General features: G+C 42.6%; 1 protein-coding gene across 1 annotated transcript; it reads right to left on the minus strand.

The window, feature by feature from the left end:
* Positions 1-8,997: 8,997 nt before the first annotated feature.
* DERL1 (derlin 1) lies at positions 8,998-26,630 on the minus strand. Its single transcript, XM_069779992.1, has 8 exons — positions 26,275-26,630; positions 23,909-24,020; positions 20,501-20,565; positions 17,628-17,654; positions 15,536-15,631; positions 14,817-14,869; positions 13,525-13,635; positions 8,998-11,705 (listed from the first exon to the last, which is right to left on the minus strand). The coding sequence occupies exons 1-8, from the start codon at positions 26,425-26,427 to the stop codon at positions 11,567-11,569; spliced, it is 756 nt and encodes a 251-aa protein (XP_069636093.1). The 5' UTR covers positions 26,428-26,630; the 3' UTR covers positions 8,998-11,566.
* Positions 26,631-26,927: the final 297 nt, after the last annotated feature.

Here is a 26,927-nt window from a genome sequence, read left to right on the forward strand (position 1 = left end):
TCTAAATCACAGGAGGCTGCTGAGGTTTTGTTTTGTTTTCTTCATACTTGGCCTATGCTTGAACCTGGGCAGCGCTGCTCTCTTTTCAGACTCACAGACACCAATTTTATGCCATCTGAGGGAAGGACACTGGACCGAGCATCAGCGCTGGCCATGAAGCACCGCGGTGTAATTGTGTTAGGCATCATCCCAGAGTGCTGGCTACCGTCACCGTGGCACATTACAGCCCCATGGCAGAGAGGGTTTTGCCAAATGCAAATTTATCTCCAACCACCTCCTCGCAGGGGATTTTGCTTTCAAGGGCATTTCAGCATCTAAACAAAGATGAAGTATGCCTCTCCAAGTGAGCCGGCAGTGGGGACATGGCACCAAAGGATGTCTGCAGCGCTTTGTCCTCAGCTGGGCAGCAGCAAGCCATGCCACAGAATGGGCTTATTGATGACACATTTGGCCTTTCAGGGGTCTGAATTGTTTTCTTGAGTCTCTTACACCCCCCTCCCCCTTATTCATTTAGAAGGAGATTTTCTTTTTATACAAGTGACTTGGGAACTGAAGTCATACAGGTTACTGAAGCTTTCCTCCTCTGCTCACAAATAACTTCCAGGTGGCCCTTGGCAGGAGAGAAATTCAGGATACCTGCAGACACTGCCACACTGACCTTCACTACACTAAAAAAAAAAAAATAAAAAAAAAAATCACACAGTGTTTAAATTTTCACTGTAGTGTTGATACCCCTTCTGAAAAAGAGCAATTCCCACCTCTCCCAGAGCCACTGGTTTGCGGACATCTGCAGGCTAAGCCTGCCAGAGTCATAACTCCTAGCTCTCCTCCTAATCCTGACTTTTTGGCAAAAGCTGCTGATTTACCTACAGTTGCAAAAGAACTGAAGGACACAGGCATGGGGCAGTTTTCACATGAACAACTCCTGCTGGCCTGTTGTTAACAGGCTCTTCCAGCAATACTCAGCGAGCCTCATCCCAGTTCTTTGATAGTAGAGCCAAAACCAATGTCTCCTCAGCATCCTGCACACTGAAGTTCTTAATTCATCTTCACAGCATCAATAATTTTTAAAAATAAAAAAAAATGTAACAACCATAAGACTAAATATAAGAGCTACTCAGAGCTTATCAGGCTTTTACCATCCATTTCTTGATGCAAGCTAGAACTGCCCTACTTCCCATGCCTTGCATAACTGATTTTAATTTGCTACTCCTGAACCACAGCCACCAGTACCTAAGCAAGCCAAGAAACAAACTGACAGACAAGAAAGATCAGCGCTTCTTTGGAATTACGTTTTTCCTGAATTATCATGTGCAGATTGCAATTTCTTAATTGACACTTATGCTTATTCAATGCTAGATCAATGCTTCAGATATGACCCAGATTACCAGCTTCTTAAAACCATCACCATTCAGGTTGTAAGACAGATGTACAGGGGTGGGGGAAAAAAATTATGCCCACAACCTATTTGTTGCAGCTGCTATTCAGAAAGAGGGCTTGCAGATCCAGAGCACCAATATACTTCTTTCTTCCAGCCTTCTCCCTTCCCACCCATATTCACACCAGCTCTTTACTGGGGTTGCAATACCAGTCAGTGGCTGTTTTCTGGCAAACACGTAGCAAAGCTGAAGCCTGACACACAGTGGCATACTCGGAAATAAATGCAAGTCCACAGAATTGCCCTCATTTGGGCAACATACAGTTTGCGATTCACTCCCTGCCCAGCAAGGAACATCTAAGAGTAAGTAAGCTTACCTCTTAGCATTTACTTTAACACAGCTTGCAATTCTAAGATACTCCTCTGAAAGGGGAAAAGATCAAAGCTTTATAGACCAGATAGCGAGTGATGTGGCCCACAGATTAATTTACACCTTGGGTTAAAAAAAAAGCAGCAACACAGCAAGGTGCGTATTCAGCATGAGTGGTCCTGGCAGTGGCAACAGCGCCAAGTTAAAGATCACCAAATACGAAGGAGATGCCATGTGCTCTCCTGCCCCTCTCTCTGGCTGGAGGGAGATGCATAGCCCTGCCCTGCTGCTCCAGTCCTTGCCGATGGGCTCTTCCAGGGCAGCGTGCTCCTCCTGAGCAGCTCCGTTCCATCGAAGCCCCCACAGAGAGTGAGCAGGAACAAGCCCATCTCCATGCATTAAAAACCCAATCAACCCATACGAGTGGGAGATCGATATTCAAGATGAATTCCCTCTGGCCTTGCAGCTATGGAAGCATCAAGACTATACTATTCTTAGATAGCCTTCCCAGGGTCAGGGTGCTGCCTTCATGGTCACAGAGGTACAGTCGCTTTCCTGCTTGCTACTCTTTTCCCTAGATTCCTCCTGCTTTCCCTCCCCTTCAGTAACATGCCCACGCAGCCTCTTTGGGTGGTTTTTTCTTTGAACAATGCAGCCAGGGGTCATGATTAATCACGGAGTTTTCCATACTCCATTTCCCTGCTCATTGTCCCGTGCCACTTGTTGAGAACCTTATCTTTATTAGCTGGTCTTATCAGGACTCGATTACACATTAACAGAAACTCTCCTTACTCAGCAGGATTTCCTTAGGATTGCATTGCTTTTGGCTTCAGAGAGCAGCTCTGTGGAGCAAGCCACTCCACTAGAACCAGCCTAGGAAGTTACTGATCTCATTTAAGATGCATGAGGGGACACAGAAAGCTGTAGGACGACTTTGAGGAACTGGCAGGAGCAGATTTAGAGGACAAAGCATTTCTATAGGGGAGCAAACGCATTAGCTTATGTTGTTTGTATTGGCATTAAATTATACAGTAATTATTTGGTCCCGGTGAGCTGTGCTCTAATAGCAGCTACAGAGCTATCTGAGATCCTTCAGCACAGGGATTGCATCCAGCTAAAACGTTCCCCTATCCACTTAGCTACTCAACCAAATAATACAGCTATAGGGCCTATTGTTATCTGTCTGCTTACAAGAAATTAGACTGATACAGTTCTTGGAGATTTACTAGACCTTCAAGTGCAATAACACCACACCATGTACACCTCTGACAGAGGATTTTTCTCCTTCAATGCTATTATCACCTTGCCCAGGAAGGTTAAATGGCATCAACTTGTATCATTGTTCTTGCTTTTTCTTTTTTTCTTTAAAAAATCATACACAGAATTATTCAGTATCTGAAAAGGACAGAGTGATGGGTGAAAGAGAGGGGGAAAATGCATTGTTAGAGACGAGAAAAGCTGTTTCTTAACAGATGGCTCTGTGAACCCCAAAAATCCATTTCTTGTGAAGGCAATGGTCTGTCCAAGGACTCAACAGCCCAGGTGAGACCTCCCAGTGTCAGGCAGTCCAGGTGAGAAGCAAGCAGAGCTCACCGTTTGGTTAATGATAGCTTTCCCTCTGCTTGGGAAGAGTGGTATGTCTGCAATGATGTGCCATTGCCATGGCCCTTCACACTCCCCTCTGCTCCCGAAACAGCCCACACATGTCTTCATAGAGTGGCTCTGAGGAACAGAAACAAGGAGGTTTGGAGAATTCATTAGACACTCAGTTCACAGAGCTAGAAAAAAAAAAAGGGGGGGGTAAGACAGAACACACAAAATCTCTTCTTCTGAAATAGCAGCAGCAGGCTCCAAAAGCACGCATGGCATTTGAGGACAATTACTCTGAGTTTAACTAGTTACATTCATCAGACCATCTGACAGAACAAGTAGCTGATATCTGGAAAACAGAGATGGATGTAAGCAAGGGAAGAGGTATTAAACTGGTTATCACCTACGGGGGAGGGGAAAAAAAAAAAAAAGAAAAAAAAGAGAAATTGGTAATTTACTGCCTGCATGACAGCCAACAGAGGAGGCAAGAAAAGATTATAAATTGCTATAAAACCAATATTGCTACTGGGCACATGATTTTAAGTATCAAGACTCAACTTCTGAAAACAGTTTGGAGCTCTTCTTTATATACGATGGCTGTCACAGCAGGCAATGGATGAAGAGTCCCTGTTACAGCCTGCTCAGGCTTTCTAAATTTATAAGGATTTACATTTTGCAGGTTGCATCCAATGATTCCTCTAAGTCTTCCCTGCCTGTGCAGAACACAGGCAGCGGGTGCAGGTACGATGCAGCAGAGCTGACAATATCCCCTCTTCTTCCTCCTGTGCTTTTGTGAAACATTAAATTTGGCCCTAACTCTGAGTGCAGTTTCAGATCAAAAAGAGGGAAGGGAGATTTAAATGAAATAATACTGCTCTAACTAAAATATACAGGAAAACTAAAAATCGTACTGTAACTACCCCAATGAGAGCAGCAGACATGCTAGGAAGCTTTCACCTGGAATGCAGAAACTCTCTCCCAGAAGCTGTAGGTTCTAAACCTCTCCAGGTACTCCCTACTGGCAGAGCAAAGGAGGTAGAAACCTGTTGACAATGATCCAAGTTAGGCCTTTTTCCAACATGCAAGTCCCATCTCAGGCAAGAGTCACAAATACCAATTTTTTACTTATTGCAGTGAACAGCCATCACCACAACACTTCTGGAAACAAAGGCTGCAGAAGTGTTTTGCCCCAATCAAAATAGCAGGCTCTGATTTTAGCTTTTAAGGGTTGAATAGAGCTCTAAAAGCAAACAGAAAACCCATTGTATCTTCTAAACTAACTGAAATTTAGAAAATTTTAGAAATAAAAACCTGAAGCATTTAATCCTCATCAGTATCATCCAAATGAAATACTATCATGTTGCAAAAAGTCCCCCTACACACACACACACACACACAATTTATTTCTGATACTATTCCAGTGAAACCTACACACATTGCAACCACACACAAGTCTGCTCTCCAGCTAGGAACCTTTCCTCTGCACGCACCGAGGCTGTGCCCCTTTATTTTCAGATTAGGGGCTACCTTCCCCTCTACAGCCTTCAGAAACAGCAGTTTACATCCCAAGAGGCTTCCCTGAAACTCCCTGGGAAAGGCTGTATCCAAGAGGTGCCAAACCAGGGCCTCCTCAGAACGATTTGGCCATCTTCATCCTTGTCTGTCCTACTCCCTTCTGGGTTGTGCAAACCCACCAGCTCAACACAGCCAACTAAGGAAAGTCAAATCAAGTTAGTTGACTGTCAGGTCACACCTGACACTCTTTTCCTTCCTCTTAACTCAGTTCCCACAGTTTATTATTTTTTTGTGTGTGTTTAGGTGTGCTGTTCTCCCTGTAGAATTCCTGCCCCTGTCTGCATGCACCTTGGACTACTAAAGCCAAACCAGACGTTGACACAGCTAGAGAGGAGCACATCCATCCCTATGAACAAGCGAAGACTGCGCTTAGGTTTGAATATTGCTAATACAGAGCTGTAGAGTAGAAAAAAAGTAAACACTGCTGGACTGCATGATCCAGAGCACTTCTAGTTTCAGCAAAAGTTTGAACTCTTGCAAAATTTTTGCTTTCCTGATCATAGATTCTGACCAGGATCTTCTAAGAATATCAGTCCCTACAAGATTTCATCTGTTTTCTGAATTTACAGAACACAAGGGCTGAAGGAACAATAAAAGGTCTTTATGCCACAGTTGCATAAAGCTTCAGGGTGTTCAAACTTCTTGATGCTGCCCCAGAACCTTTGCTGTACTTTTTCAACATTAATTGGATTTTTATCTTGAATTACATACCTTGGGGAAGAAGGGCGAGACAGAACAGAGAACAGGACAAGACTAACTTTCCTACTTGTTTATACATTAAAAAAACCAAACCCTCTTAGCATCTGGGCTTTGAATCAGCTTTTAAGAAAATTAATCTGTAGGTAAAAGCTCCTAAGTGAAAATACTAAACATTAACATCAGTTACAGTTAAGTCCTTAGCTTGAGCCCCTAAACCAAACAAGGCCAATGCCCAAGGCACACACATTGCATTTTCTTTTTGCAATTGCTTAAATTCGTAACAGCAATAAGCACAGGCAGTTCAGAGTCAACAAACTGCTTAAAAAGATGGGTAAAGCAGTGTCACAGGCACACGCTCAAGGCTTCCTTCTAGCAAAAGGCTTATCCGCTGAGTCCAGTTGCAGGTACAAATACTAACCAGTGTCTCATCTTGCCCCTCCACTCACTGTGGGGCTAAGGATTCAGTAGATGAGGACAGAGACGGGCACTGCTGTTCTTTGCAGCCTAAACGGAGACTACCAGCTTCTGAGCCCGTATTGGGGAAAAAAGCACTTTGAAAAACATTCTTTGATCAGACAATGAACAAAATCCTTGATATTTTTTTTCTTCCCATTCTCAAGTCCAGTTAAAAAACAATTTCTCAGCATCTTTAGATCCCTTCCTTACTGATTTAAGATATTTTTTTCCAAAAATTGGTACCTTAGGCTTCTCTACCTCACACAACCTCCAACACCATACATAAACTCTATTTTCATAAAAAAAAGAAGCGACTTAACCTGAGTTGTGTCCTCCGTCACAGTATTTGCTCCCCACAACTTGGGGCTATGAGCTCACACCACTGCCCAAGCATCAGGCAACCTCAACAGTTTTGAGTGCACTGATCTGAGACCCTCTCCTATGTACAGGAACAGCACTATGCAGGACGGGCACTATATGGACTGCAAGAGGGCAGTAGCCCCTCCAGCCTAATACAGAAGGAGAAGCATCCTGCCCCACTGCACAGGGACGGACGGGCAATAGGAAGACCCCTCAGTCCTCTCCCCTCTCGTGACTGTGAATGAACTTTGTACCCAATTGCCTGCTAGAGTTTTTACAGCACTGACACTGAGTGGTGCCAGGCAGGTAAGTCTTAATGAAGACAAGTGCTACAAGCACCCTTTCCAGTTGGAGCAGGTGAGGGTGTTTTGATTTTAAAACAGGCTGAGGGGTCTGTTAGGGTTAACTACAGCTAACTGATACACTTAACTTGAAAGCAAAGAGAAACATTACTGCAAAGAAACTTTCTACATTTAACTAGCTACTGCAAGGTGGCCTGAACTCTGTAGCGTGAAAAGATTTACCAAGCAGCTTGGCAAGCCCAAGGGTTGGTGCAGGCAGCATCCTAACACCTCTGGTTACAATAACAAGTCAATGAAACCGTTAATACAGGGATCTGCCCCCTGTCTTTTCATCCATGGCCAGTCCAGGGCCTAAACATACACATCCCTTTTAAGAAATAAATGTAAACATTCAGATGCAAAAATACTGCTTGTGGTGGGGTTTTGATTTTAAACACCACCTCCAGTTGCCATGATCTTCATCACGGGTGACTTACAGTTGGTTAGAAGTCCAGAGAAACTTGGCCTTAAGAGCTGATCTGAGCTCTAACGGCATTTTGCAAGGGCTTTGTCCTTTTGGGGGTGGGGGGGAACAAAACAAAAAAAACCGAACCACCTCCAGGCACCAGAATTAAGGTTTCATCATCACTTTTCTTCCCCCTCCAACATCAACAAGATTCTGCAGAGGCCTTGCCAGCATCCCACAGTTACAGCTCCTTTTATGCAACTTTTGCTCACAAGTGTTGTAATCCCTCCTCCTAGATCATGTTCCAGATGATAAAAGGGTGAGCCACTGCTGCGAACAGAACTCCTTTCATCACCAAAAAAGTGTGCTTGAAAAATACAAGCAGCTGAAGTGTTTTCATCTTTTCAATCCTAGAAAAGAGCACATCATCACCATTTAGACGTTAAGTACTTCTGCTTAATATGCACATATTACATATTTAACTTAATTAATAAAATCATGACAATAGACTCAGTTCTGAATTTCAAGTCACACTGTTACTATCATCCATGGCAAAATAAGAATCTAGGGACGCACAAAACAAGAAAAGCCATTTACTCTGCAGGTGATGGCAATGCTAATAACATCTTCACCAAAATTAGTGCTCTGCCATACTACGGCAAGTACAAATTGATCCATCATCCTAAGTCTAGCACAGAACAAGGGAGAATATGAATCGTCTTCATTTTATGGATGCAGAACAGGATTACAAAGCCATTAGGTGACTTGTTATATCAGAAGCTTCAGACTGTAAATGACTGTGTATCTCTCCAACTCACTACCTTAACCATCAAGGCAAAGCAGTCTTCCTCCCTGAGAAGGTACACAGTGATATACAAACACAGAAAGAATTTTATGTTGTATTGCAAACAATATGCTATTCTGAATATTAAAGCCTCTCAGTCTTCCTAATGCAACAACTTGATGACAGAATGAAAGAACAGGTCCAGTTTCTCATTAAGTCACTGGCAACACCACATTACCGAGTTGTGTTGAGAGAGGAGCTGTTGCCAAGACAAAGCGATAGAAATGAAAGATGAAGCATTTTAGAAGCATTTGATTTCATATTCCTGGCTCTTCCGCTGACTCTTTATGCAACTGGAGCAAAATCGAAAGGCACACACTTGCCACGCTGTTCTATCTGGTGTATTTAGTATGGACCAAGACCTTCCAGTTCAAGGAGCACAACAAATTCACACAGTGCCTTATGTACCAAGTCCACAATCATCTTTGGTGCCTCTATGGTAACAAACAGGAAAAGTGCAGGCAGACAAACGATGAGGACCAGAAGAGTCATTCGGAGGATACTCAATGTGTCTCCGAATCAGTTGAGGTAAGAGCCTCAAAAGGAATTCTGGCAGCTGTGCACATCTGGCTGGACAGACAGAGGGCATTGCAGAATACCAAGTTCACCCCTAGAAAAGTAAGTGATCTCTATCAATCCCACAAAGTTTGAGGGTGAGTAGAAGGATACTTCCTCCTGGAGGACAATAAAGGATGAATAACCAAGTATACAAAACAAGCTGTAAAACAATAATAGCCCAGAAAGGACACAGACTGTCAAAACTCATGGTGATAAACAGAGACACAGAAAATGCCTTTATGATTTTGCAACTGATCAGAGAAGACAAGACTCCCACCCAAAAGCAGGTCATTTTCTTGAGTACTTTTATCAATAGCAGGAGGTGGTATCACAGTGCAGCTGTCAGACACTTCCCAGAGACATGCAGATCACAAGGCTTGTCTTAAGCTGAAATATAATTTAGCAAAACAGAGACAGTAACAGAGATTAAAACTTTAATTTAAAACTTTGCCAACAAAAATTGATTACAAAAAGGGAAATTATCTGTACAAAATAAGAAAGGAGGTACTCATTTAACACGAGACTGCCATTGTCAGTGTATGCTGCAGGACAAACAGTGCTTCAGGTCAAGTGACAAGTCAGAAACGAACAAACTGAGCTCGTCATATGGAATTCTGAAGTGAATTTTCCATAAACCAAAGTAAATTGACCTGAAGCAGCTCAAAAGCTAATCAAGACTTATCAGAAGTCTGTCTTCCTTGCAGACCCTTTCTTCTTCATTTAGAGAAGAAGGATGTACTACAAAGCAAGACCCAGCACAGTGCACTGGGCCAGGACAATGACTTTTGCCATGCTTCCTCCCACTCAAGCCTGCCTTCCTTCCGGCCTTCTGTACAAAGATGTTCTGCAATTTGAGTGTGCCAGGGTTTTAGCTGAGTCACAAACTATTGCATCTTCACTTAACAGTTAGGTCCTGACTCAAAAGACAAATGCTTTGGAGACAGTGATATTACTATGACTAAAAAGACCAGCTGCATCATGGCTCCTATAAAAATGATGGTTCTTAGACTTTTCAAGTTAGCATCAAGTAACAGCTGTCGGTCAATGATAGATTAATATTTACAACACTGCAGTCCTCTTTTCTACCTACCATTTTATACAAAGAAACAGACGAGCATCTTTAAAACTCATCACTGAGTAGACAAAAATGGCAGGTGATTTCTGAACTCCAAGTTCCTGTAAAACCTAAGCATACAATATGATCATTACCAGTTTCCTACATTTTTCCACAAGCCAAATCAACAGAATTGAGTTGCAGTGAAGAAGTGGAGCATGCGGGGGTTTTTTTCCAAGCAAGCCAGCTGAAAACTTCCAGTCTGGCTGCTTATTTTCCACCCAGTTTCACATCACGTAGTATTTACAAGTTTTTAAACCTTCAGAACCCAGGTTTAGTGAAGAAACAAAGTAGTAATAAAAATGTTTTGGCCTAGATTCACTTCACCTACTTATAGATACCTGAGATACCCAAGTTGGGGCAGAACAACTTCCTGTGCCCTACCTACCCAGTAAAAATACAGACAAATGCTAAAGGGAAATTCGGTCAGAGACTTGAATCTCATCCTAGTGATGACGCTCTTTTCCTCCAACTATAAAACAAAAAGTGAGCAGCTATATTCCAACTTAGAAGTCTTGGTTAAGCTTAAGAGTAATTGCATTTCTAGCTGAAGTGTTGTCATTTATGTGAACCTAAGCCTTACCTTGCTCACTAGCAGCTCCCATCTAGGGCAGTCGGGGACAGCTACCTTTTAAGAATGCTATGAGACATGCATGAGTCCTCCTTACAGCTGGGAAAACTGAGATAAGTAAGAAGTTTGCTCAAGTCCATGCGGTGAGTCAGTAACAAGCTACCATTACAACTTCCTGGATCTCAGCCCTATGCTCTGCCCAGGGGAACCCAGTACGAGGAAAACTACTGTACAGAATCATTCCCTTTTCCATGTCTAAAAATTTTACCAAAAAAGTACAGATACTAATAAACAGTGTACGTAATTTCTTATTTGTCAATGAAAGAGTCCTGTAGTAAAGCAATCCGTTCTATTGTATCTTGATTCTGGAAAAGTTTATTTCCAGCTTTGATTCTTCGATGTCTTAAAGCTTTTAGGAGAAAGTTGAAGATTCAGTTAACAAACATAAGCTGCAGTCAGTACCCTTTACATTAACCAGAATGATATGTTACATTTTCTAGTTTAAGTAGTATTTGTGCTACCCAATTTTGCAATCAAAATAGAAACCTTGAAGCCAAGAATCCACAGATCTCGGGGGTGGGGGGAGCTAGACAACTTCAGTTTAAACAGAGCAAGCCTTGTAATATGCCATGAAGAGTTCAGAGATTTCAATTCTGTGAATATCTGTTATTGCCTTTTCAGACGAAAGCCCTTTTATCCTTAGTCTTACCCAGCCCACCCTGTAGCAGGTAGGACAAATGCTGCATGGCAACAAAAAACTCCCCTCAAAACACAGCTTAATAATGGAAATGAAATATTTGCACTTTGCTTTATGAATGCAGCAGAGAGATATCACTTAAATAATGTTTCCAAAGACCCTGGGACTTAAGCACAGCTATGGAAAAAGTCAGCTTCCTAAACTCTGGGGTTAGTTTGATCCATCTGCCTCACACTGGATTCTTACCTTACCACGATCAACAAAGCTTTTGACATATGAGGCAAGACAGAACACCATTAACTTGTTCCATCGTATCATGGAACAAGACAGCATAATGGATGCCCATTGCAACAGACAGACTATACTGTATAAAGAAGGCTTTTCTTAATGGCAGAATCAAATTGGACACTACTGGCTAACCTGGAGCAAGATCTACATTTTTCCCTTCTGGAGTTTTTAGTTTTCTCTTGAACCAGAAACATTCTAATCAGTTAAATCCAACAGTACTACAGAGAGCTCAGTTCTTAAGCATGCTCTGCACCAGGAAGGGTCGGTTCTACATCCAATTAAAACCAAAGAGTTGCTGTTTTCCAAGGGCAGGCGTTCTTCACTGGTCACCTAGCCGGAAACCTTGGCCCCAGTTGTGTCTTCCACCACCCTGCTGATCTTCTGCAGCTCTTCTCATGCTAGCAGGTGGGACACCAAACCCCGACACTCCTCCTCTCCTATTTGGCAGCCAGCGGTACCTAAGACAAGCCAGAAGAAAAGGAGAGTTTGAGAAACAGCTGTACCTTGGGGGTAAATGCCAGACTACTTTTCCATGTATCTCCTTTTAGCTGCTAGACTTTGCAATAAAACTGGCTTTTCACAGCAGTACTTCACAGAATTCTTTCCAAATCTAAGCCCTCAGCACACTGAGAAATGGGAATTCTGGGAAACTTCCATTTCTGGGATATGGTTAGATCCAAAATCCAAACACAGGGAAAACCCCCACATGATAAGGGAGTCTCATTGTTGAGAATAAATGCTGTGATACAAACTTAATTCCCCTAACTTCTCTCCTTTTTTTTCAGGGGAAATAATAAAAAAAATCCAAATCACTTCTGAGCATCTCTCTTTCTTCAATAGTTTCAAAGGTCCTGTTATCACAGCATCTAACCATCTCACTGCTCTCCAAGTAAACATTCCTTAGGAACTGAGGACCAAAGAGACTAAGGCAAACAGGCTCAAGCAACTAGCTTGTCTGAAATCAAAGCTCAAGTGACCTGGCCAGAGCAAATCAGAGCTGTAAGACTTTATCATCCAACTTAGGCTACCATCTAAATAGAGTAATCTAAAATACAGCTGCTGCATTTTGCAAGGGATGCCATCAATGGAGAGTCATTTCAGCTCTACAGTAGTTACACCGAGCTCCTGCAAATCCCTTCATGAATTTGACAACTAAAATCTGAGGCCCAGACGTAAAACCCAGATTCCTTTCTGCAAGAAAAATGATTCTGTATAGAAAAAAGTTCTTTGTTATTATATTAAAGGTATCTGTAAAGTCATTACAGCAGCTTTTTTTGAACAAAACATTACAGTGCAAAGGCAGAATTTATCCCTTTGTAGAGCTGTTTGCAGTACTTCTGTTCCTATTTCTCAAATATAGAGAAAAATTAAATACACGAGAGGAATCAAGAGAATTGCACATAACCAACAAGATTGATGGCAGTTTCAGAGCTGTTATTACCTTGAAAGACATTTTAAAAAACCATTTTGTCTTCTTATCTTTATGGAAAATTAGGATAACCAGAAGGGCTTGCAAACACAAAAGTAGAATATAAAGCTTCCCTACTCATTAAAACTTGTACAGAAAGTATAACTGTAATTCAACTTTGCATTTTCTAATTAACAGTTTATGCTATAAAAAGGGTTAACTGAGTTGCTAACTAAAGTTTGGTACAGAAGTAATATTTACAACCCAAAAGGATGAGGACAAGGGCAACTTAAGCTACAAACTTTGGCTTCTGATCGTAGTATTTCAATGCCAAAACAATGAACAGATCACAAGAAAAAGCACTTCAGAAACCAAGACCTGCAGTCTCAGTCAAGGTGACTGGTACAGACTGGAAAGCAGAATACATATTATAGTCCTGAACAAGTCTACAACTGACTCTTACTGTTGTTACAGGTTGCTGAAATGGTAGCTACTGTAATGACACATAGAATTACAGATAAAAGATCATTTACAGGAGAAAAAAAATTTTTTTTTATACTATCTGATGTTTGTTAGGGAGTTCTCTTTACTACAGCTCAATTCACTAGCAGAACAATGACTTTTACTCACTCTTAAGAGTGTGTAAAGGACACAAGCCATCCGTAAGGGTAACAAAGAGCTCTCACATGAGCCATTTACAAGAAACTCAACATTTTTGATGACTCAGCAGTACAGTCAATATCATAGTCTGAAGCTGGTTGATTTAGCAAAGTATTTTACACCTTACAATCTCAGCAGATATATGTCTGATGAACAATACAGAAAATTCGACCAAACAAACAGTGAGCTAAAGAATAAAGCCAGCTTACAGGAACTGAGGTGTGGACAGAAAATTCCTTCCTCCCAAATCCATTGGATATTTAAACATTAAGAAGAAATACAGGTGTCCAACCAGATTTCCTATCAGCTCATTGATGACCCTGCAAGGCAAAAGAACAAGAACTGTTTCACATGCTGTCTTCTCTGAAAATAAACAAGTGACCATCTTCTGCCAGTGACTACTGTTATCTGCCACAGGCATTGCCAGAGCCATGAGCCACAGAAAATTTCCCTTCCCTCAGCATTTTGCAGCCACTTCTTTAAGAAGGGCCAATCTTCAGTGCCAAGACATCAACAGGCTGTTCCACCCTCCCCTCTAAGCCTGCTCTACAGTCGGTACTGAAAATGCAATTAAATACTTGTTTACATCAGGGAATTAGACCGTACGGCTATTAGTGTCTAAAATAATAGGTTGCGGAGCTTGAGAAGTTACTGCTGTTTTCACTGGACTTTCACTGGACAACCTGTCTCCTGCTGTACTGAACTGTTTTGTTCCCAATTTTGCAAAAACACTGCTGAATGGAGGCCCTTGAGTATCTTCTGTCATGCATAGAAACAGCAGGTATCTAACAGCAAGCAGTTTTCTCAAGTGACAGATGAGTCAGTAGGAGGCACAGCCAGAAAAGGGAATTTGGTTTTGCTGTACTATCTCCTCCTTTTATAAATCAACCACATAATTTGTTGTTGTCACTAATTGTGTTACAGCGGCACCAAGAGGCCCCAGTCAACGCAGGGCACTAATGAGAAAGACTGTGCATAGAGATTTCTGCAACACAGAGTTTAGTCAAAGAAACCCAGGACAGACCAATGAATTCAGCAAGTGCTAAGATGGCACTCCATGGGCTTGTTATTGCCATTTTCCCTTGCTTCACAAGCTGAAAAAAGCATCACGTTGGGCAAGACTGTGAGGCAAAGAAGTAACAGCACTATCAGAGTCAAGCTAAATTTGTTTCTAAAACCAGTAATGATGGCTGGTCATATGAGATGACATCTTTCTTTACTGTGCAGTACTCTTCTAGTAAGAAAAAGGCCTAATGCACAGATTTACTAGAAAAATAAACCAAATTCTTATTACTTCCCCCTCACCTACTTTCTCTAGTTCTCACATGCACATCTCCTCTTTGCTTTTATCTTAAATGACCACCATGTGACACCGAGCATTATCAGTCAGATTGTACAGGTTTAAGCCTCTTATTTTAATATTGCTTCTAAATTCAGCAGTAAGTTCAATAGCTGTAAAAGCTTTCATAACTTTAAATTGGCCATATAAGTAAATACGTACGATCCACCAATGATGTAGTTGAATCCCAGAATAACCCATGGAAGGTAACAGGCCTGAAAAAGAACACAATGTAGACAGAGAAGTTGTGAGTACAAATTAAGGACATAAATCTGCTCAACTTCCCAATGCACTAATAAGCATGGTTATAATCTCAACGTTTTAGGCACTGCACAAATCCCAATACATTAACTTAAGCAGATTCTACCTAACAAGGTAGGATACTCCAAACTGAGTGATTACTAACATTTTTAGACAAATCATACTCATTTAACATTATAAGCAGATGCATCTTTTGCACTCTATGTTCCACAGCAAGCTTACATGTGAAACAAAGTCCTAATATTTCTGATATTTAAAAGGTCTGGAAACAATGACCAAAAGAGTTTTCACTACAAGATCTGGCAGAAAGAGATGAGGTTGCACAGGGAAGGACAATATAAAATACCAACATTTTGTCACTACATTCAGCTTATATCCAGGTTAATGTTTATCAGGAATTTTCTTCCTGTTTTCAGACTGATAAATTTCAGTTGTCAGTACATCTTTTCAGTAAAGCCACACTGAGTGACACTGTATGGAAGACCATGAAGACACTTGTCTTTGCTGCATCTCAAGGAGTATATAGCTATGACATCTTTAATAAGAGAAAATATTTATATTTTGCCCCCTTCATGTGTGTCTTCTGGTCAGAAACCTTTCCAGTATCCTGTCTGACATACCTTAAATCTTGTTCCAAACCAAAATGATACAATCATGTCTCTGTTCAGCTGGGCCCACACATAAAGTACTGACATGATGAGTGGAATCATCAGCAACTGCAATGTTTAAAAAATAATAAAAAAAGTTACCATCACTTTCACAGAAGCCCAAGAAACTTAAACAGGCAGCAGGAGCTAAAAGCTTCAAAAATGGCTTGTAAGCATGATATGTCAGCAAAATCTTTAAAGTTTGCCCCAGAATCTTTGCCGTCATATGTCATGGATCTGTTCAAAAGCTATTGAGAAAGCTAAGCAGAAGAACCTACTTGGTCATTCTCTCTTGCAAGACCATGCCAAAGCAAAGAGCTCTAACTTGCACCAAGTGAAAGAGCAGCTGTGGTGAACTCCTCTGCTCCCAGCTGCTTAGTAGCACACCTACAGCAGAGTTGGCAACATATTTGTGCCACAATCATTTCCATTCACAACCCAAGGAACTAACCCAAACACACTCATCTGGGCCTAAGCTAATAGGCCAGATGAAGTGTGACACCACTGAATTGCCAGCTATGTCCCTCTCAGAGCACCACAGAGGGAAGGTGCACCAGTAAATCACCATTTCAGAGTATCACAGCCAGCCTTGGCTAAGCCACCTTGGTAGAGCTCAGTTAACCTGTGCTCCATGCCAGCAGATGAGACTGTTTCAAATACCTCCTTACTGTGACTCTATATTAGCTGATTGGACTATTTCTAGTGAAACAAATGTAAAGCACTATTTTAGCTATCTGCTGATTTCTGAGCTGAAGACAGACCGTGCCAGCAACATTTCCATCAACTGGTTTAACACTATGAACCAGCTCGTGTGTTTGGAAGAGAGGTTAAAACTCATCCCTTCGGGGTTGCTGCTATTCAACAGGTTCCACGTTAAAGCTGGCACACTGGCATCAGTCCGGCCTTCCCAAAGCCCTACAGAATACCAAGTCTGACTTGTCACACAAGCACCTTAGGGTCTTTATTAGAACCATTTTTATTTTTACTGGAAAAACAAATACCTAATTTCTGAAAGTATTTGACATGAGAATAGAAGCCCAGCTATCCTACTCTATCTTCTCACTTGCAAGCAAGCCACTCAACACAAAGAAAAAAACATTTCTAAGAAAAACACATTTGTACATCAAACAACTGATTCTCTTTTAAGCAATACTTTGTATGCAGATATAAAACTATTTTAAGCACCTTTTTAAAAAGATACAAATCAACACAGTCTGTCTAAAATTCATACAATGTATGGGTGACTTCAGCGTGCTTTTGAAGAATTTTGTGGTGTCTTCCCCACAGCAAAAGAAGTTTAAGTGCAGTTATGGACAGCCCTTAACAGAACTCAATCCTGACTGCAGATGCATGATCACTATTTTTGTCTACCAAGGGAGCCTGATAAGTGATCTAATAAATGCTAAGATAATATTGTACAGAATATTAGAGATATTGGTGCAGGCTTTGGGTGATAGGGACAGAATAAGATGGGGAGAGAACAGCAGAGGCAGGCTGAAGATATGTAGTTATCTGATACTCTGTTGTGTCCAAGAAACACTCCCACATTTCCCCCCTTAATATTTGGGGAGATAAGAACTACCCCTTTGAAACTGGTTCTTTAGACCACTATTTTCATCATTCTTGTGAGGATTTTGCACTTCACAGTTCTGATCTGAAGCCACATTTTTCACAAAAAGATATTCTGTTGGCAAGTAAAAGGTACACTAAATTTGAAAGAATTCATTTTTAGATAAAAAAGTAAGAATGCAGATCCACATTCATTAGAAGAAACAGTGCATAGGTGACATCTTGTGTCCAATTTAGTAAAAGGCTGAACACTTCCTGACTGCACAAAGAGCAAATTTTCACTCCTTGACTCCCTAACTAGGTTAGGAGTGGCAGTCAGATACAGGCTTGTAATGTTGGCTGAGGCTAATACACACACAGCAGTCCATTTTTATATAAACTAAACCAGCCTAGCTTAACTATGTTCTGCAGTTATGTTGATAATGCTCTCTATAAAGTCATTAAGTAGTCAGAAAGTTCCATAAGATTATTATTTAAGAAACTGCACCGCACTTACCTGCATGTCCATTGCCAAGCCAGTTATCTGTCATTGCACCATTAAGGAAAACACAGCAAAACTTGATAGACTAGAATGACAAAAAGAAGCTCCATACACACAGAATACACATGCAAAGGCCTTTAATGTTTAAAATTAAAACAGCGTTCCTGTGTAGTATTAAGTTAACCACTGGAAAAAATGAAAAATGTCCAGTGATCTAGAGACTTACACACTTAGTTTCAATGATTGTTTTTCAGTAGCCTTTCAAGCTACCACCTCAAGTCATCACCCCAAAGGCTGACAGATGCACTGGCCTTCCCTCCGTGATGAAACTGACTAACTACAAACTCAATCAGTCCTTGCATAAAAGCATATTACAAGTTCAAAAGCTGGATTCGTTCATTAGGTTTTTTTGAAGACTAAAATGTTGGTTTTCTAACTAAAGAAATACCAGATCATAAAAAAACACCAGTATATTGCCACTGAGTCATAGAAAATAAATAATTTCTTGAAATGCATCAATGCAGGCTTTTAATACTACTCTCCTACCTTGAAACCCAAAGGATCTACTTGCTGTGGCAACTGCTGAGCAGAAACAATTGCTGAAGAGTTTTGCTATGATCAGAATGCTTTTAACAGTTCATGAACGTGTATAAAATGGCACCAAGCATTTTCCCAGATCGTGCATCCAGGTTGCTCCTTACATCATAGAGGGAACACGCAACTGGAAGCTTTTAAATAACCAGTTTGAAAGTAAGTCACGATCAGATTTATCTAATAGCTCACAGCCAACAGCCTGCAATCACAATGAAGCTGACGGTTTTCTTAACAACATAACTAAACACACATCACTTTCCTAGTTACTGCTGCGGTTCAGCAGGACTAGCAGGAATAGCAATTCCCTCCATACAGTGGAATGCAACGAGAGATAGTTAATCTATTGATAAAGGCAACAGCATTTCTACACGCTAGCTCTCCTGGCTGTATCTGGTTCACACTGATGTCACCACTCCCTTTTTTCCACATGCCGTGCCACCGCAAACTGCTACAAGGAGGTACCAACAGCACAGACAGCATGGGAGCATCTCCAAGGATGGAGGTCCCACAACCTCTCTTGGCAAGCCATGCCAGTGTTTTATTGCCCTTACAGTAAAAACGGTCTTTCTTATGTTTAAATGGAATTTTCTGTGCTTCATTTTGTGCCTGTTCTCTCGTCCCACCGCTAGGCACCAGTGAGAGAAGCCTGGCTCCATTTCCTTTACTCCCTCCCCCACTTGGATACTGTGCCCAGCTCTGGGGCCCCCAACATAAGAAAGACATGGACCTGTTGTAGCGGGTCCAGAGGAAGGGCATGAAAATGATCAGAGGGCTGGAACTCTTCTCCTATGCGGAAAGTCTCAGAGAGTTGGGGTTGTTCAGCCTGGAGAAGAGAAGGTTCCAGGCAGACCTTATTGTGGCCTTCCAATACTTCAAGGGGGCTTACAAGAAAGATGGGGACAAAATTTTTAGTAGGGCCTGTTGCAATAGGACAAGGGGTAATGCTTTTAAACTGAAAGAGGGTAGATTCAGACTAGGTATAAGGAAGACATTTTTTACAATGAGGGTGGTGAAACACTGGAACAGGTTACCCAGACAGGTGGTAGATGCCCCTTCCCTGGAAACATTCAAGGTCAGCTTGGACAGGGCTCTGAGCAGCCTGATGGAGTTGAAAATGTCCCTGCTCATTGCAGGGGGGTTGGACTAGATGACCTCTCAAGGTCCCTTCCAACCCAAACTACTCTATGATTCTATGATAAAACACCCCTGAGCCTCCTGTTCTCCAGGCTGCACAATCCCAGCTCTCTCAGCTTCTCCTCATGTGACAGATGCTCCAACCCTTTAACAATCTTCGTGACCTTTCACTGGACTCACTCCAGCATGTCCATGTCTCTCTTGTACTTGGGAACCTGGAGCTGGATGCAGCCCCCCATATGTCTCAAGGGCTGAGCAGAGAGAAGTAATGACCTTCCTCAACCTGCTGGCAATGCTCTGCCTAATGCAGCCCAGGAGGCCGGTGGCCACCTTTGCCGCAAAGACACATTGCTGGCTCATGGTCAACCTGGTGTCCAGCAGGACCCCCAGGGCCTTTTCTGCCACGATGCTTTGCAGAATGTCAGTCCCCAGCCTGTCCTGGTGCCTGAGGCTGTTCCTCCCCAGGCGCAGGACTCTGCACTTCCCTTTGCTGAGCTTCATGAGATTCCTGACCAGCACATTTCTCCAGCCTCTAAAGATCCCACTGAATGGCAGCACAACCACCTGGTCTATCAACAGCTCCTCCCAGTTTTGTATCCGAGACCTAAAAGAAAAGTCAGGTAGAACAGCACAGCTCATGGAAAAACTGTTTCCCAACATTCCCAAACCAACAAGCCCAGCTTCTTGGAAGTTGGCTCAGTGCAGATATCACAACACTGCTTTCACAGACTCAGCTGACTTGTGCCCAGCAGGTAAAGGATCTCTCCACAAGGTACATGAACTTCCAACTCAGGGAATGGCAGAGATCAGACGCATTTGCACATGGCAGCTTAAACACCCTAAATTCACTCTTTGCCTACACGGCAATCCACGGAAGTGCCCAAGTGAAGCAATACAGCAAACACCATGGAAGCTCACACAGCACAAACTGAGCTTTATGTAAGCAGAAATTTAGTCCCCACATTACATACTTGTATTAGCACATTTATGAGTATTCTCCCTGCAAGCCAACTGCTACCTTTCCAGGAAGATTAAAAACTCACCTGTGAACATTTGCTACATTTTTAAACTGTTAGTTGCTAAAACCTGGTCTTTGAACATATTTCAAACAGAAACAGGAGAACGAAAATATAAAAGTTTGATGATGAGCAGAAGGATACAACAATGCAGATCCAGTTAAACAGGAGCATGAACATGTAATCTGCTGGCCTTCCATCAAAAGCCCCTGTAAATATAAAGGATTATTAGGAAAGGTACTGAAATCTTGGTAAGAAATTAAGACTTTTTTTAACTTTGGGGAGTCTAAGAAAAGCTCAGCTAATAACAGCTGTCTTACATGCAGTCTGTGGTTTATGATTTTTAATTTTAAAAAGTCCTATAATAGAACAACCTACAGACCAAAAAATAAGACATTCAGCCTACTGCATTAAGTGTACAAACAGCGTCTCTACTTAAAAAAGAACACATTTTAACTCCGGAGATATATGGTTTTAACTTCATAAGACTTCAAAATGGAGTTGGACCCCGTCCTTCACAAGAAACTGCCAGTCAGAAGCACACAATAAGGAAATACAGTTGCATAGCAAAAGCAGAGATATCAGGTTTAATGATCGAGTCATGTGAAAACCAGTCCTTACTTAGGCAAATTGCATCCTCTTTGCGTCATCTAGTCAGACTCAAGAGATACAATAGTTTTTACACTCCAGAAAAATTAACATAAGTGACAAGGAGGGTACACGTGTATAGCGCATTCTGTTCCTTCTTCTAAGCTGAACTGCTTGCCTAATTTCCCATTTCAAACATGTGTCAATTTTTTTCAGGACAGTGGAAACAAAAATAGGGTAACATTCCGTGCAGGTCATACAAAATGAAATTATATTTAGACGCCCAGTTGAGTTTGGGACCTGGCAGAGAGAAGGGTTAAAAAATAAACCCCCCTAACAACTCCTTGCAACCATGAAAATCATAAGCCCTCACTCTTGCAAACTGTGGCAAAAGGCTGACACGGACCTTGGCATTTGAGCAAGACTCCTGTCAACTTTCATATAGCTCCATACAGGCAAGGAAAGCCTGAGAATATTGCTGAAACAGTCCCAAACCACACAGTGACAAACACAGAGCGCCACAAACAAGCTAAATTACATGCTAATAATTAAACATCAAAATGCCTAGAAAGAAGGCGACTGCTTAATGTTAGCACTATTTGGCTTCCTACAACTACTTTACATGTCCCCAGAAATGTAAAGAAAGAAAATCTATTTTTAAGCATTAGCTTGTTAGAGTAACTAGAGTAACTCAGCCTATGTAAAACAAAATTGCTATTTTAGTCAGTTCAGTTTATTATTTAAGTTCAACCATGTAAGTTACATGACGGGGGGGGGGGGGGGAAGATACAAACCAAACCCCAACTTTGAAAAAATCTTTTGGAAGGTTTTAAAGTTGGAGAACTGAATAAACTGGAGCCCTCTCCTTACTGTTGCCATACAACAAATAGAAACAAATAAAGAGAGGAAGCTGACTAAACCTGTAGAAACTCCAGCACAGGAATTCCTCCAGAATATGAAGAAATCAAAGCAAATATTATTCCCTTAAAGTTTTTCACTTCTTGTTATCTAGGAGGTTACCAACAAGAATATTAGACAAACTATTTAAGTTGACTTTCCAATTAATATTTAAGAAAACTGAGCTACAGACTGCCAAAAAGTTCAGCTCAGGGGCGAGGTGAACTCTAGCCCACTTGGTCCTTCAGTAGGGCCCCAGGTATGTCCAGTCATTGGGGAAGAGCTGCAGACTCATAATCTCATCATTCGTACTGCTGGGGAGTGAACTCTGCATATTCTGCTTTCTTGGTATTTGTTATGTTGTTCTCCAATAGAAACAAAACAAAACCACATCAATCTCCTTTTCCTTAGGAAGCTAGAGGTCAGCTTCTTAGGAAAGCACAAGCACAGTACAAAACCACATGCATATTTTTGACGGCTAAATTTGAAGCTAGAATGCAACACCAGTGTATGCTCAAAAACCACATACAACCCTGAAAATAGAATTTTCACTTCCTCAGTTTCACAGACAAAAGAAGGCATAGACCTATGCTAATCTCCACCTGTAAACATATTGTCAGCAACTTCTACACTTTCTGCTTTCAGACAGATTCAAGCCTTTTTCATAGCAAGGAAGGACTGACCTAACCAAGAACTTCATTTATACCCAGAAAAATTACTGTAATATGAAAGAAATGCATTGATTCAAACAACACAGCTGACTTCCCAGTTTCAAAATCCAGATGCGTTGTACAGCAGAAATATAAATTTACTTCCTTCCATGAGACTTCTGACACATCACAGACAACTAGAGCATTCTCCAAGTATATGTACAAGCAGTGATGTCTTATAATTTGCATATTAGTATATCAGGAACTCTTAATACACATAGCTTTGCACAGTAGAATGTCATAACTGCCAGTACTCTCACGTGTTCATTATCTACTGCAGAAAGGCTCGAAGAGAAGGAGGAACTGTTTCTAGCTATTAAACTACTTACATTCACTGATAAAACAATCAAATATAATCTGGCACCATGCCTCCCTTTCCCTGCTACTCTTCTTACAACTTAGAAAGGATTCCACAATACTCTCTGGATGACAGGTTTACCAGGGATTTCTTCTCTGCCATGGGACTTCCCAAATATCACCTTGCAACGCATTTCCACTTACACCATCAGTTCTGAGACTCCATTAGAACTACACTGAAATTCTTGTTCATAAATGCTTTCAGGAGGAGCTTAGCTTTGCAAATACTTTAATCACTTACTTCAATTGGAACAATTTTTGTCTAGCTTTAATAAACTTTGCAATGCAAATCAAAACCAGTTTTGAAGGTACCCTGTAATGACAATCTCTTTTTTGAGATAAACAATCCATTATCTTATCTCCTTTCTTCCACTCGTAATTTTTCCCCCTAACTGGAAATCCAACTAGTTCCTTAACTTTTTCACATTTCTATTTGACAGAAGGGTACACTTCATTTTTAAAAGGTATCTCTCAATTCAACATAACCAACAGAATAACATAGGTAAGCATCATTGCCTTTTAAAAAGAAAAAGAAAAGCTGACATTGTTATTTTCTTAGATATTCATTGGAAAGTCAACTTAAATAGTTGATGGATATACCCATTAACACGGAAGGATGATAGAGCATATGTAATAAAGGACATCAGACAAGAAAACAGAGGTAACATTATCTTTTAGTCTCTATCCCTCATCTCCTGAAATCCAACAACTAAAAGCACCAGGCTCTCCTATTGAAAGAAGTATCAAGTTCAGATCCTAAATGAACAGGCTCCCTGCTGAAGGGAAGGAGCCCATCACAGAAAATCAGTTTTCAGTGCAGTTTCCCATTGACCAACATAAGTGGGTACAGAGATGAGCCATCTTTCTCACGATTCTGTCTGAATCAGCCACAACCCCATCACCACAAGCATTCCCAACAGAAGCTGTATCTGACAACGCGTAGTCTCTATCAACTCCAGGCAGAGTTCACCATATGCATACAATTTAACGGATAACATACCTGTTTCTAATCGTGATGAATATTGATACAAGAAATACAAATTCACCAGGTAGAGAAATCCCGTTCCAGGTCCCACTGGGAAGAAAAAAGTTGCAGTTATCGGCCGCCAGATCTGTCCAAATCAAAAGAGAAAGATATATTTATATACTGTAGAATGAACTCATATGTATAGGTTTTCTGTTTTCATTCATTATTGTCCTGGTTTCAGCTGGGATAGAGTTAATTTCCTTTCTGGTAGGTGGTATAGTGTTATGTTTTGTGTTCAGTATGAGAAGAATGTTGATAACACACTGATGTTTTCAGTGGTTGCTAAGTAGTGTTTAGACTAAGTCAAGGGTTTTTCAGCTTCTCATGCCCAGCCAGCAAGAAGGCTGGAGACGTACAAGAAGTTGGGAGGGGACACAGCCAGGACAGCTGACCCAAACTGGCCAAAAGGATATTCCATACCATGTGATGTCATGCTCAGTATATAAACTGGGGGGAGTTGGCCTGGGGGGATTGCTGCTCGGGAACTAACTGGGCATCAGTCAGCAAGTGGTGAGCAATTGCATTGTGCATCACTTCTTTTGTATATTCCAATCCTTTTATTATTATTGTCATTTTATTATTGTTATTATTATCATCATTAGTTTCTTCCTTTCTATTCTATTAAACTGTCTTTATCTCAACCCATGAGTTTTACCTTTTTCCTTCTGATTCTCTCCCCCATCCCACTGGGTGGCAGGGGGAGTGAGTGAGCGGCTGTGTGGTGCTTAGTTACTGGCTGGGGTTAAACCATGACAGTTATCAATTACTTGGAAGATCCAGGAGGAGATTAAAAATAGCCCAAGTATCAGTTACTGCTGCTTCAGCAGCTTTTACAGTTTGTTTTTTTAAATCCGAGAAGCAAAGCTATTAAGATTATAACAGAAATGACATACAACTTCCCAGATCGCTTCCATCACGTCTTCGCAGTATTGAGCCTTCGTTGCAGCGCAAAAGGGATATGCTTGCAAGGATGCCACCCTGTTTTAAAAGCACCCATACAGAACCCATTCTTACCTGTTGTACAGAGGCCAAGGAATTCACGTAATGGCCTTTAGCGTACCATTCGAGACAGCACACGCTGCTCTGAGCATTTTGCACCTGCCTTAGAGAGTCTCCCAACTATCAATATTGGGCACAGCCAACTGCATGGCAGCATGTAGCAAGGACAGAAAATATCTGGCCATTAATGAATGAGCTCTTTTAACTGGCAACATTTCCAAATAGAGTATTGGGATCCTGAACATTACCATTCCAGAAGGAATAACAGAACTAGAGGAAAAAACAAGTCATTTAAGCTACTAAATTTTGGGGACAATACATGAAACAAACTACAGATAAAGCCATCTTTTTATCTTTTTTGCACTTAATCTTTTTCACTGAAGATATAATGGACACGTATAATAGCAATTGAAAAGTTGGGATCTTTTCCCTTTCTTCCCATTTTCAGTTCATCCAATGGGCACTCTCCCTCTACACACCTGCATACCAAAACACTGAACCTCTAACCTCGCAATGCAAGGAAAAGGACTATGTCCAGTTTGTGACCACTGCTAATGCATCCAGAAACACTGTACATCTGAAACCTCAGGACCTGAGTTGTTAGTTTATGTCAACCATAGCCAGGCACAGAAGCTGACAATCCCAAACACAAGTTTTTTTCAAATTCCAAGCAAGAAGGTGCAAAAGATGCACTTCTTTAGCTCTGCCTCGGTATCTCCAGAGCCACCTGCAGTTTAGGACAGTCGCAGACCTGCCTGTGACCCCTGTTCCCAAAGTGATGCCCACACAATCACACAGCAAGAGGCTGGGCAACTCACCTGAAGTCACAGCCACAGGTTTTATGATCACCGAGTGCCTTAGCACACCAACCGGTGCCAGCCAGAACAGCTCCCCCAGAAAACGTAGGAAAATAAACGCCCCAGAACGAGACGCAAAACGAACTACAGGGCCCGTCAAGGCCCACAGCCCTCCTTGCCTCACCCAGGGGCCGCAGCAAGGCCAGGCACCGCAGCCTGTGTCACCTTGGTCGGGGGCCCGGGGCCTGCGGGGGCACAGCACTGGCTAAACCCTGGGCCCAGCTGACAGGCCTCACACCGGTTAAGCAGGAAGGCAGGCCCGGCTTCTCGCCGGAGGTGATCTGGGTCACTCCTAAGGGCCGCCTCCGTGCGCGATTCCCTCCCAACGCGGCCGCGGAGGCCGGGGGAAGGGGGACAGCCCCCAGCCCCGCAGCCCTGCCAGCCGCTCACTACAACTCCCAGAATGCCGAGCGCGCCCCGGACTGGGCTCCCTTATGGCGCGGGCGCCGCAGGGCACGCCGGGACTGGTAGTGCGGCCCGTACCTGGAAGCGGTTAATGAAGGCGTCGGGCCAGAGGAAGAGGTAGACGGGGCTGACGAGGCCCAGCTTGCCGATGAGCGGCACCGCGATGGAGCCGGCGAACCAGTAGCGGGTGATGAGCGGGATGCTCCGGAACCAGTCCCCCAGGTCCGACATGTCGCGGCCGCCGCCGAGGCCTCTGCTACGAACCGGCCGCTGAGGGAGGGGAGAAGCGAGAGCCCGGCCGCTGAGAGAGAGGCGAGGGCCCGGCCGCGCTCCACCCGCTGGTCCCGCCGCCGCCCCGGGCAGGGAGGGGAACCCCGAACCCGACGTGGCGCCGCCGAATTCGGTCGAGCCGCCGCGACTTCCGGCCCCGCCCCCTCGGCTGCCGGGGCAACGGTGGCGCCGGAAGTCCCGCCTCCTCGGGGAGGGGGCGGGGGAGCGACCCGCCGTTGCCGGGTGACGGTGCCGCCGCTCCCGCCGGTGCCGCCGTGCCCGCGGGCTGGGCTTGCAGTCGGCCCCTTTCCCCGCAGCCGCGTTTAGTAACGCGAGGGGGCTGGTAACGGGAGTGAACCGGCAGTGAGTCCTGCACTTGCGAAAGCCTGAAAAAAACCCCTATTAAATGTCCCTTCGCATCATGTCCTTGCCTGATGGGGCGCGACGTTATAAGACAAAAC

Source organism: Haliaeetus albicilla, chromosome 3, assembly GCF_947461875.1.
Source record: "Haliaeetus albicilla chromosome 3, bHalAlb1.1, whole genome shotgun sequence".
Taxonomy (NCBI): Eukaryota; Metazoa; Chordata; class Aves; order Accipitriformes; family Accipitridae; genus Haliaeetus; species Haliaeetus albicilla.